The sequence below is a fragment of the Melopsittacus undulatus genome, chromosome 6 (genome assembly GCF_012275295.1).
Source record: "Melopsittacus undulatus isolate bMelUnd1 chromosome 6, bMelUnd1.mat.Z, whole genome shotgun sequence".
Classification (NCBI taxonomy): Eukaryota; Metazoa; Chordata; class Aves; order Psittaciformes; family Psittaculidae; genus Melopsittacus; species Melopsittacus undulatus.
In genome coordinates, this window is record NC_047532.1 from 3,264,576 (window position 1) to 3,276,688 (window position 12,113).

The 12,113-nt window shown below is 34.1% G+C and overlaps 1 protein-coding gene across 1 annotated transcript in view; it reads left to right on the plus strand.

Annotated features, from left to right (window-relative positions):
- The window catches only part of LOC101877319 (connector enhancer of kinase suppressor of ras 2-like), a 182,540-nt gene that overhangs the window by 129,523 nt on the left and 40,904 nt on the right, over positions 1 to 12,113 (plus strand). The window contains exons 10-13 of the mRNA XM_034064033.1: positions 4,077 to 4,210; positions 4,865 to 5,070; positions 9,801 to 9,886; positions 10,455 to 10,709. Coding sequence (XP_033919924.1) covers positions 4,077 to 4,210; positions 4,865 to 5,070; positions 9,801 to 9,886; positions 10,455 to 10,709 — 681 coding nt within the window. The remainder of the gene's footprint in view (positions 1 to 4,076; positions 4,211 to 4,864; positions 5,071 to 9,800; positions 9,887 to 10,454; positions 10,710 to 12,113) is intronic.

Genomic DNA, 12,113 nt, shown 5'->3' on the forward strand with positions numbered 1-12,113 from the left:
GTTGAAAACCATATGAATTTGGAGAGTTCTTGCTTTGTACAAAGATAAATTCTACAGCATTATGAGAACAGATGCTTGTAGAGTGAAAAGAAAATAGCAGATTTGGTGTATAGCACTCAACTCAGTTTTCAGTTCACAGTTCAGGTACTGTACCCTGATAGAATTGCTTAGATGAATTCTGAAATTATGTGCTGCCCATATACTTCATTATCTCAGTGATAAAAAATAGGCAAGGAAAATCTTGTAGCACAAAGAAAATGCAGCAAGTAATAAAGTTGTGTCCTGTTCTCTAAATGTCTTGTTTCAGAAGAGATGCTGAACCATCATTTTCTCTTCATCTTAATGCCACTAATGCTTTTATTGACTCCTGTCATAATAATAAATATTTCATTGTATTCTCTTGCTCTGAGGACAAAAATTATCATCTACACATTAAAAATATATATATATATATATATATTTCAAATTTCAAAATCCACAAGACTTGAAAGCACCATGAACATACCTGCTGTCTTACAGCACAGCTATGCCAACTTGCCAGTATGCAGGAAATGCTCCACAATATTGAGAGTTCTGTTTCTTATTGTGAGTAGTATCTGTATTGTTGAACACTAATATTTTTTTAAATAGAAAATTGTCTTATTAGTCAGCTGTATCACTGGCATGAATTAATCTATTCTGACAAAAATGACACGCTCTAGGAATGTATAGGGTGATACACAGTTACAAAGCCCCATTTTCCCTTACCGCAGGCAATCCATGTAGAAGAATGACACCTGTGTGTTTTCTGTGAATTCACCCATCAGGGGAATTCTGGGGATTGAGTTTATTCCTTCAAGGGAGAAAGCAGAGACTCAGTACCCCAACCTTAATCTTCATACCCCCTCAAAAGGTAAGGGATGTCCGTATTCAAGCTTCCTGTTGCTGTACCACCAGGCTTTATCAGCTTCCTGCATCCTGTCCTCTTGGCTTTTTGCAGGATGCATGGCATCTTGTTTGTTGTTTTGAACAGCACTTTCAAAAGAGATACAATATTTACTTTCCTCCATATTTGCAAAGTTCCCTCAGAGTTACAGCAATGCATTTTGTTTCTGGTAAGTGTTGGATTTACCATTTGTCTTTGGTTTTTATTCTGATATCTCAGCATTGCTTAATTATTTTACTAATAATTACCTATTCTCTTGAAAAAAAAATTGAATAAGAACAGCAGATACTTAAAATGTCACTTTTCAGAAGTCCCCTATAAACAAATATGTTTTTCTTGGGTTTTTTTCATTTCTGCCTCTATTTACACACATGTCTTAAACTAATATTTTAATAATATTAGAAGACCCCTGTGCTATTTTGCAGATACCTAAACCCACTGAAATTCCATGTCTGGTATCACAGACATATCTAGAGCTCACAGTACAGGTACCTTCGCCCTAAGCTCCAGATCATAGAACAACCAAATTAGTTGGAATGATCTGAGTGCTGATAAAGGAGAAGAAAGAGGGTGCTCTCTTCTATTCGTTAAAGATTCCCAGGCCAGCTCAGTGAAGATTTCTTGTCAGCAAGCAGCAGAGTCACCCAATACAGTTTGAGTTGGATGCATCCTGTGAGAAAGGGATAAAAACAGGCCCTGCTCCAAAGACATAATGGCCCACAAATTCTTGGAAAGCAGTAAGACAGGTATTTTTCATACAGAATATAGAGAACATAAATAAACCCGAGAGGGAGAAGGCAGGAGACAACTTACTGAGAACAGTCACGAGTCAGTGTATTTCCTTAAATAATTACAGCCCTTTTACATGGACAGTGAACTCCAAGAACACACATTTCTATAAACTCAGCAGATGAGTTCTTACAGTACACCAATGGAAAAGGCAAGAAGAGCTGGGGGTTGTTTTATTCTGTTGGGGGCAGGGCACTCTTTGACCATTATTTTTCAGGCATATTTATTGTAAATTGAGAGATGGATGAATTATAGTAACATTCAAAAAACAAGAAGTATAATGCTTGTCTTCAGAAAGTGGAAATGTAAGAGCCGGAGAATTCAAAGTCAGTCATTCAGTATGCACAAACAGTTCGTGGGCACTTGGAAGGTAACAGATGAGTAAAATCAACATGAATTTATTATGAAGAAATCATTAAACAGATTTAAAACGCTAATGTGAGCAGTTGCCTGGCCTGGTGGATAGGACAGAATCTGTCTATCTTACCCTGATATTAATACCTTTTCTTACGACATCCTCATAAGTAAGGCATAGAAAATTCAGGACTAGATGGAACTGAGATTGAATGGGTGGAAAACTACTTGATGACCTTGCCTAGCGAATAACTGTTAGTGGTTTGCCATGAAACAAAGAATGTATCCTTTAATATTCAACAGGTTATACACCTGTTTTAGCTCCATCTTTTCCCAACACCCTGAAGGATCTGCTTACTAAATTTGCACACAGTTCTGACCCAAGAGGGCACCTGGTATTTAAGAATTGGAAAATTATAGTGTGGAAAAGTAGAAAAAAGCTCTAAAAACGTAATGAAATGAAAGAAGGGCAAATGTAATTTTTTCTTTGATTATTTCTACTTGGAAATAATTAACTGAAGTTTTAAAGAATGTAGCAATGGAATAATACGGCAGTAATTCCAAATAATGTGAAAATTACAGTAAAGAAAAAGCTGAATGTCATCTTGGAAGGAACTCACCTTACTGAGAGATATAAATAGGAATATGTGCATCAGTTATTTCACTTGTGTTTCATATTCCTAATTTCTGGAGATATAAGAAAGTAAGTAGTGAATTATTCTTGTCTTTGCAAGTCACTTATCTATTTATATTGATAGCATGAAAGAAACCTAACACATTTGATCAGAGTGAAAGAGGCTTAACAATAAGCATAGCAGAGTATAATTTGTACCCCTATGCAGAATGTTAGTCTCGTAAAAAAACATCCTTTTTTAGTATTTAAGATTGTTTTTCCTTTTTGAATCACACAAAAATAATGTCAGTGTTTTTCTATGGAAGATAGAAAACCTTGTATTTAGAAAAAGATTATAAGTGGGCTTCATGGCTTTCATCCAATTTTTAGGGTCACTGTTTTCTTTCCACCTGTACAAAACTAGCCATAGTACAAAACTAACTATCAATTTCAGCACAATTTTGTATTTGAATGGGAATTTTTCATAGAAAATCTGGATAGTAATATTAAATAAAAATATTTTCTGTTTCTTTACTATAAACTCAGACTGTACCAGTGATGAAAAATACTCTTTGTGTATATTTTTGTATCCTTCACAGAATATTTGGTTCTAGTCCTTATAGCCATGGACTTGAGCTTCCTTATGGCATTTGAGCAAAAAATACTTTTTAATTTTATTTAAAAATTAAAAATGCAAAAATCCCCAAAGACCATCATACTTTTTAATTATGTTTATTATATTATATTATATTAATATTTATTGCTATTATTTCAATATTTATTGCTCACATTTATTGCTTAGGTTACTTTCTATTTTATCGGTAGTCACCACAGAACCTCTCTTTGTATCACAGCGGTACAATCGTCTCTGCTATGGATTAATAAAAAAATAAGAATCAATCATGATTTGATCATAATCAATCATAAGTTCTGCTTTCTTAAAAGAAATCTAGTTATTCTGTCCTTGTTAATAGTAAATCTTCTATTGAACCCAACATTCTGCTTCTGTATACTTCCATTCACTGTAAGTATTCCAGAGTCCTGTAATTATTTTTGTATTAATGGCATTTGATAGTGTCTGCCCTCCTTCCCCATGTAATTTATTTTCTGCATTGATTAAAAATCTTATTCTGATTCTGAGCTTCAGATTTTTCCCATGAGATGGCTTTTAAATTAATTTCAGTGGTCTTTTATCAGTTTCTTTCATAACTAGTCTTGAACTCTGGTAAAACAGTATTTCACAAGCACCTTTCTGGAAGAAAGTTCAGTTGAATTTGAAAAGCAGGATAATCCAAAAAAAGAGGCCAAGATTCTTAAAATGATGCACATTGACTCCATTGTTAGCACAGAAAACACTAATTTATTCTTCATGTGCCTTTTTTTTCCTTCTTACAGCCTGTAATTCCAACCAGTCCAACCAGCAGTTCTACAACACCAACGAGTACAATGGGCATGTCCTCAAAAATGGACAACTCCACGCTCCAAGATGTTTTCATTCTGTCTCCCATGTCAGGACTTTATGGCCCCAGGTATTTACTTCCTTATTAATTTCAGGCTTTGAAAAATAAAAGTTTACACTTGAATTTCACTGGATTAATAAAAACCAGACAAAACAGAAAGCCCCAGAATGAAACTGAATATTAATATAAATATTAACATTATTAAAATTGGTAGTAATTTTTATTAAAATTAAATGTTTAGTAAGCTTAAGCAGTGTATCGTTATTTTGAGAGACTTAACTTTCATTTAGATAGACACAAGTTGAGCAAAACCTGGTTTTAGGCTGAAACCAAGAAAGCATTTAAAGAAGTCTTTAATTGTTTAGTTTTATTTACCTTTATGTGATCACTTGAATCTTATTCTAAAGCATGCATTTCTGCAAGGGAACCCTTTGTCTCCTTATGTTAAATCAATTCCTTGCACTGCCTCTCAGGTACTAGAAAACTCCTGAATAACTTTATCTTAACTTTATTCATTTTACCTGTTTATCTTACAGGTAAAATGAAACCTAATGATGATTTCATTAATTTACATTTGTTGAATCACTTTTATGGAAGTTCTCACATAATAGCATTTCAGTTATAGGACTTTTTATTTGTAGTGCTTAGGAGAGACAGTTTTACACTTCAGCTTTATCATAAAGTGGTTAAATTCTCCAGAATCTTCTGATTTACTTTTTATAGGGATGAAATTGGAATAATGTCTTGTGATGACATCAGCAAATTTGGAAAGTCCGGGATGAAAGGCTCTGACTCTCCAAGCTATTTTCTGGAGCATGAAAGTGGGAAATACTACACCCTAATCGAGAGCGAAGGCCACCATGTGGGCTCTGAGTATGAGAGAAGCAGAGCTACAGGAGTGCGGAGGAGAGAAAAAACACCCACTCATGGTAGGTTTGATCTCTTACATTTTTTAATTGACTCAATTTGGAGATTGTACTGTTGACACTGCAGTGCCCTCAAATATCTGTCATTCTTTGTTAGACCATGACCCGTTGGCTCTGAATAATAAACAACAAACGTTTATATGAAGGAATGATTAGTAGAATTACAAACCAACATTCATGATCAGGGATAAGTTGTTTATAGATTTATTCTCAAGTGCATACTTAACATTGTGAATGCTACTGAAGTTCATATTATTTGTATCGCTAGCATCTTGCTTTACTCAATTTCATTCACAAGCTCTTGGAGAGTATTTTAGTTGTAGTGTTGTGGCCTGCTAAACTTCAGTGGAGGGCCTGAAAAGACTTACATGGAGTATGAAAGTATCTGTAAGATTCAAGGCCCTCCAAAATTCAGTGCTATATTAAACTGATATAATTACATTAGTATCCTACAGTGCATTTGTTAATACCAGAAATATATTTCCAAATCTTAGAATAGGGACTGCTTAAAACCAAAGATGCTATTAAAACATTCATTTGCTGTGGGTTTATATAGCAATTTCTTATGTATGGAAATTCATGTGAGTATACAGGTATATGTGTATGTACCTTGTATATGAGTATCCATATCTATATAAAATGTATTGCTGAAAATGAATTGACATTTTTTTTGCTCATCTGTTAAAACTTATTTCCTTGGTTCTGGTGAATTTTAGAAGAACACAATTGAAATATAACAGTGTATTCTCCGTACAGTTTTAGTGGTTTTATTTTAAGACAGTAAGTTAATTTTTTTGTAAAGTTTACCAATTTAACAGTTTTCTTTTAAGAACTGTTATTATATCTGCTTTTGAAAATAACATTATTTCTGAGCCAAGAGAGAACTTGTCCTGATCATAGCATTATGTATTGCTAGGTGCTATATTTTGAGGTGTGTATGTGTGTGTACATATATATATGTATGCAATGCCATCAATAACTACTTAATTCACCTGAGAATGAGACTCAGAAAACATTCTGAGACTCAGGATTTTTCCTTTCTCACATTTTGTTAAAAAAAGGAAAAAAAGAAAAAAGTTCCTAATTTTTGTTGGTCTTTGATATCCAGGAAAGGGAAAATCTCTCAGAAGCTCAGAGTAGTAAAGAAAAATGTGCCTGTGAAGAACCCAGGTAATAAAAACATGCTGCAGTTCAATTGAGATAATACCAAAGGCAGTTACAGTGGAAGATCCAATAACAGCTGAAATGGAACACACTTCAGGGGGAAAAAAAGAAGGAAAATCTTTCAGCAATCCAGGCACTGATTCCGTTGCTCTGCCACAAATGTGGTTGGTTGTGCAGGATTTGATACCATGTGTGTTATTAAATGTAGTTTCCCCTGCTTCTTTCAGTTGTCAGAACTTAGAGCCAATGCAGCTTCCTATCCCTGTTCTCAGACTGAAGTGTTCTTACCACCAGAAATGTTAGAAGAGTTAGAACTGATGGCTCCAGATGCCTAAACAGGTTTTGGTAGTTAAGCTGTACATTTTCCTCTGTCAGTAACTGTTTGCTGAGGTTTTCTTATGTGAGGTGTCTATGGCATAGTTTACATAGCTCATCTTGATTAAGGTTTCAGCTGTATTACCCTTTGCTAATAAGTGGCACCTGCTGTTTCAAGAGCTGAGAGGGTAGAATCTAAAAAGCTGCAAGAGTACTTCAAATTATGTCAAAATGCGTTGAACTATCACTGCTAGAGTGTGGTAATTCACTGTAGCTAGACTTTCCTGACAAAAGACATCCATCTTCCCAAGTTTTGTCTTGACTTTGCTGTTCTACTGGATTGTAAGCAAGCTTATCTTATGTTTCTCAATTAAACTTTTGTCCTGTATTTGTATTTTAATAACTACAGCTGGATTTATGGTAAAAATGACAAAATAGCAATTATAAAGTGGACAGGATTGTGTATATACATTCACATACTGTGTTTTCAGAACAGGGAAACTTTAATAAATCTTTGTGAGATATAGAATATTTTTAGTAACTGGTACAGCCATATACTTGATGCTTGGAAAAGCTGTAACATTGAAGAATAGGATTCCATCTTAAGACTGGTAATATTCAGTCTTTATCCCCTTGATAAGGGACATCATTTTATAATAAAATTAGAAAGAAAGATAAGTCTTAACTGTGATTAAAATTGAAGCCAGGTGGATGTATTTGGCTTGCTTTCATAAAATCAGGCTGCACAATGACTTCAAATGTCGGGCTCTGTGCCTGATCCCAGTAATATACAAGATTTTTCTAGTATTTCTGATGGGCAGTTCTGATTTTCTGTAACCTTGAAAATCTAGCAGGAATCTGATTTTAAAGTCTCAAGAATACGTCTTTGTTTCTAAACCAATTGTCAAACCCAAATTGTTTTAAACTACAGATTAATCTGTCAATTATTTCAGACTTCAAAATAAGGATTTTTTTTCTACTTATTTGTACTCTTTGATTTTTTTACTTAAAGATGTGCATTTGACCCTTCAAAGTGATGATATGTCTTTTGGTGGAAAGACGGGATTTGTGGTAGATCCAATAAACACTTATCCAATGCTGGAACCCGATGGCCATGGGCAAAGTAAGGAAATGAAAACTGAATTTTTGGTGGTTGAGCAGACACTTTCAGTATTGCAAGGACTCACATAAACCACAGTTCAGAAAGTTCCTGACATGGACCTAACAGAAAGTGGTTGTTAAAAACCAGTCTCTGATGCAGCAGGTAGGTGGCAGGATACTCAGGCAGATGAGACACCCCATACTGATGATATATGCAAAATCTGGTAAGGCAGATACATTCATCTTCTTGAACCATTTTTTTTAAAGCTAAGCTTGTATTTATCATTGCTGCAGTGAATTTTTTGTGTTACCAAGAGTTATACTACAACATTAGTCCTACTCTAACAGGCTATGGTATTTAGAGTTCTTGTGGCAAAGCATTGTCAAATTGTTTCTGGCTTATGTGTTAGAGGCAAAAGCATCGTAAGTAAGTTTGGAGGGTTTTTTTCTTTTTGATTTATGCTGATACTTGTGCACAATAATTTTGTATATTTCTAAATGTCCAAGTTGAAATGTTAAAATATTTCATAAGTTACATTTGTTTGTAAAAGAACTTTGAAGCAAAATAAGCAATATGCAAAATCACTGGTTCCTATGTTTGGTTTGTGTGCTTCCTTTCCTATATTTCTACTCTGATGCCAATTGTGCTGAGGTATCTAATATTTGTGTTACAAATCTCTCCAGAGCTCCAGACCTTACTTCTCTTTACAGAAATACTGCTAAGTTTTATTACATTGATCTTCATTGGTTATTTGTATTCTTTCTTTTTTTAATTCATAATCTTCACTTGTTTCTCATTCTTTTCCATATTACCGATTCATCCTGTTGATTGACTCATTTCTTAATTTATATTGTTCTTCTAACATTAAATTTGAGATTAGGAGTTGAATAATACATTTGTAGTTAGTTTCAACAGTCAGGCAGATAGGGAAACATTTATTTACCATACAATTAGTTATACACTATTATGGTATGAGCAGAAGTATAATATGGGACTATCTCAGTACTTTAGGTGTGTTATCCCTCCCATTTTCAGACAAACATGTTACCCAGAAGGATACTTGTCTTATAAACCTGTTTGTTCTTAAATCCCCCCCCCCAACATTTTAGTAGCTACAAATCTGTGTTTTGGAAGAATGATGAATAAAATACCATATTGGCATGCAAATAATCCACAGAAAATACTTTGTCACTCTAATCAACCTGGGAAAATTCATAATGAAAAAGAAACACTTGTTCACATTTAAGTTCCATAATTATCCTAGAAACAGAACAGTAGCAAGCTACCTTAAAAAATGTGTTTGAGTGCTCAATAAACACACAAAGTCTAGTCAGCTAGTACATGGAAAAATGACTCTTTGGCTTTATGGGTCAGACAGAACTTAAACCATAATGTAGAGGGTGTATTTCTGTGTTTTGTGATAATAATACACACTGACAAGGCCAGAGTGCTAATGCTTTATAGTAGGATATGTAGTATTCCTCCTTTAATGGCCTGCTATTAATGTTCTACTGATAGTATAGCAGGGAAAGATTAGTGCCCATTAATATCTTACAGCCATAGAGCAATAAAATTGTATTAATAAAACCCCTAATGTCTGAATCTTCTTTTTTTGTTGTTGCTTTTGTTACCAAACTGCACTCCATGTTTTCTTTTTAAGGCATTTAAAATTCATGCTCTTGAAATGAGATCCCCTCATTACTCACCATGTCGTTTTCTAAGCCAGACAGGTTTTACTGTTTAATTGATACATATATAATGTTGTATCTGTATTAACAGTCTTTCTAGTTTTACTAAAGCGTATTAGTCCATTTAAAAACCAATTCTCTAATTATTCCAAAACATCTATTTAATGAGTGAGCAAGTTTTTACAGAACAGAGTTCAAAAATACATTTGTAATCAACTTCCCATTTACAAGGAATGTCACCAAAGTCAGCGGTACTTTCCTTCACACTGGTATGATGAAGAGGAAAATCCAGCATATATGATATTTAATTGATCCTGAATGCTACACCTTTAATAGTATATAGGTGCTGATAAAAGGATTGCTCTGAAGGGTCATGTCATGACTGTAATTTATAAACACAATCTATACCTCCTCTATTTTTAGTCTCCAGAAATTATAATGGTTTATCTTGGAATTGTTTCCAGGAGATTTAAGGCCTGTTTCTATGCCTACTGAGTACAGTTGGATAGAGGAGTCAAAAGAGCAAAACATGTACAAGAGGGGAAGCAGAGGTGAGTATTTTTTATTTCTTTCTTCTCCTCTTCTCCAAGTATTTTCAGTTTGTTACCTAAGAAGCATGAAGATACCATTACAGGAACCCAGTCTGTTTTTCTTGAGCACCACAGAGAACATAAAAGAACCTGTTCAGTATCTGGGTTTTTGTGTTTCTGCTAATTAAAAAGTTTGTATTAGTAGAAGGGATTTACTCTATCTAATTGTAGTATAAAAAGAGATAAACATCAAGGGGGAAAAAAGACTTATAAAATTCAGATGTATGTTAATAGCAATCAGTTCTTAATCTTCACAGTTCTGGAAAACAATAAATGATGTTATAGATGTTATGTCCTTTGAAACAGGTTTCAATTAGTATGAATGAGTATTTGAAACAAGACTCTGCAATTGTACTGTCAGTGTTCAGACCAACAGTCCTAATTGAATAAGTTTCTATTGATTCCAGTGGGAATTATGAACTTTGCAAGTAGCTTGGTGATAGCAAAGTTCTTTTTTCCTTTATCATTATTCTCTTTTTGTTTCCTCTTACTAATGTTTCTTCTTTCTTTTCTTTTCCTTCAACAACTGACTCTGAGAATTCACTCCTGCGATATCTGAGTGACGACAAGATACTGGTTATCCAGGAAGAGCCTTTGACACAAAAAGACAACAAAAGGGACACAGGTCGTAGATCAAGAAAAAAGGGCAAACCCCCAAGCAGTACAAATTACGCTATTAGTCCATCTGTATTGGCATCTACTATTAATATTAGGCTTGAACCTGGACAGCAAGATGGCTTGAATTTCTCACTGGCAGAAAACAATACAGTTCCACTTTATCATGTAAGTACATAAAAATCTTACATAGATTATCTGGATCACAAAGTCACAGAAAAGGATTTCAGATCCAGAGAGAAAAGCAGTAGTTTATTTATTAGGATGAATGAGAAAATTATGCAAGTCTACAGAAAACTGAATAGTATTTCATAAGATGGTAGATGAATCAACTGGCTTTAGGTAATTTCTGGAAGAGTGATGATTGTCTGTTGACTCACCTGTCTTCTGAAGAAAGTGATATGAGTCATATGGGGTAAGATGCTAATTGCACCTTTTAAATAATGATAGTTATTGGTTGAGTTCCCAGGCTTATTGTCAATTTATTTCTCATCATCAGTAGTAACAGAAGTTTCAATAGAAATATTATTTTATCTGAAATGTCTGCAATAAATACACAGTTTTATTTTTTCAACTGTTTGTAAGTCACAGTGACTGGGGGCAGTTCTTCATTCTGTGGCTTTCTTTGCACGTTAATATGAATGCAACTATTTGAAACAGGCAAGATAAATTAGTAATATGATATTGTAGGATAACACAATAAATATGAAACTAATGGCATAATACATCAAATGTAAGGGGACTGAAGGAAATACAGGAAACTGGGGAAAACCAGATAATATTACCTGTGATGGTTGGTCTACCCAAGAAGTCAGTGCAGTACCCCTTTCATAAACTCTAATGTGTAGTAATTACAGAGGTGGACACATATAAAATGATTATTCATTGACTGAGAGAGTGGTATCAATTCTTTTATTATCATACATGTTTTGAACATTAGAGACAGACCTTTGCAGTCTTTCAGGAGATAGTCATAGGAATCGGAATATCTCAGGCACTTAGTCAACTGCCTTATAAATATACAAGAGGAACTGAGTCAACAAATATACAAGAGTTGCTGACACAGGTTTTGTGGGTTCTTGCCAGTACAGAATCATTCATATTCGCATCTGTCCACTTTGAATACTGAAAGAATTCTGAAAAGAGAAGCAAAACACTGTTTGATATATCTGTCCTGAAAGATATCTGCCCAGAATGAAAATGTTAAATATCAAAGAATATTTAATGGCTTTTTGGTAACAAAAAGGGAGATAAAAATAACAGATAGATGTGTTCCTGAATTAAAATTTAGGTTTTAAGTGGATCATCTCAAATCTAAAGATGTTACTGGGACTTTCATAAGCACATTAATATATTTATTTATTTAGATAATGAGACTTTATCAAGAATTCAGTCTAGAGCAAGATTAAGGTTAATAAAGAGAAAATACTTCTAAACTTTAGCAACCCAAATCACTGTAAACCAGCTTTTGTTGCTTTCATATTAAAAATAAAGAAATAATAAGAACTTGTCTGAGGCCAGCTTCCCTTTCCCTTGCTCTTCTGCTCTGTGTTTTGTTCTTTCTCAGCTGCC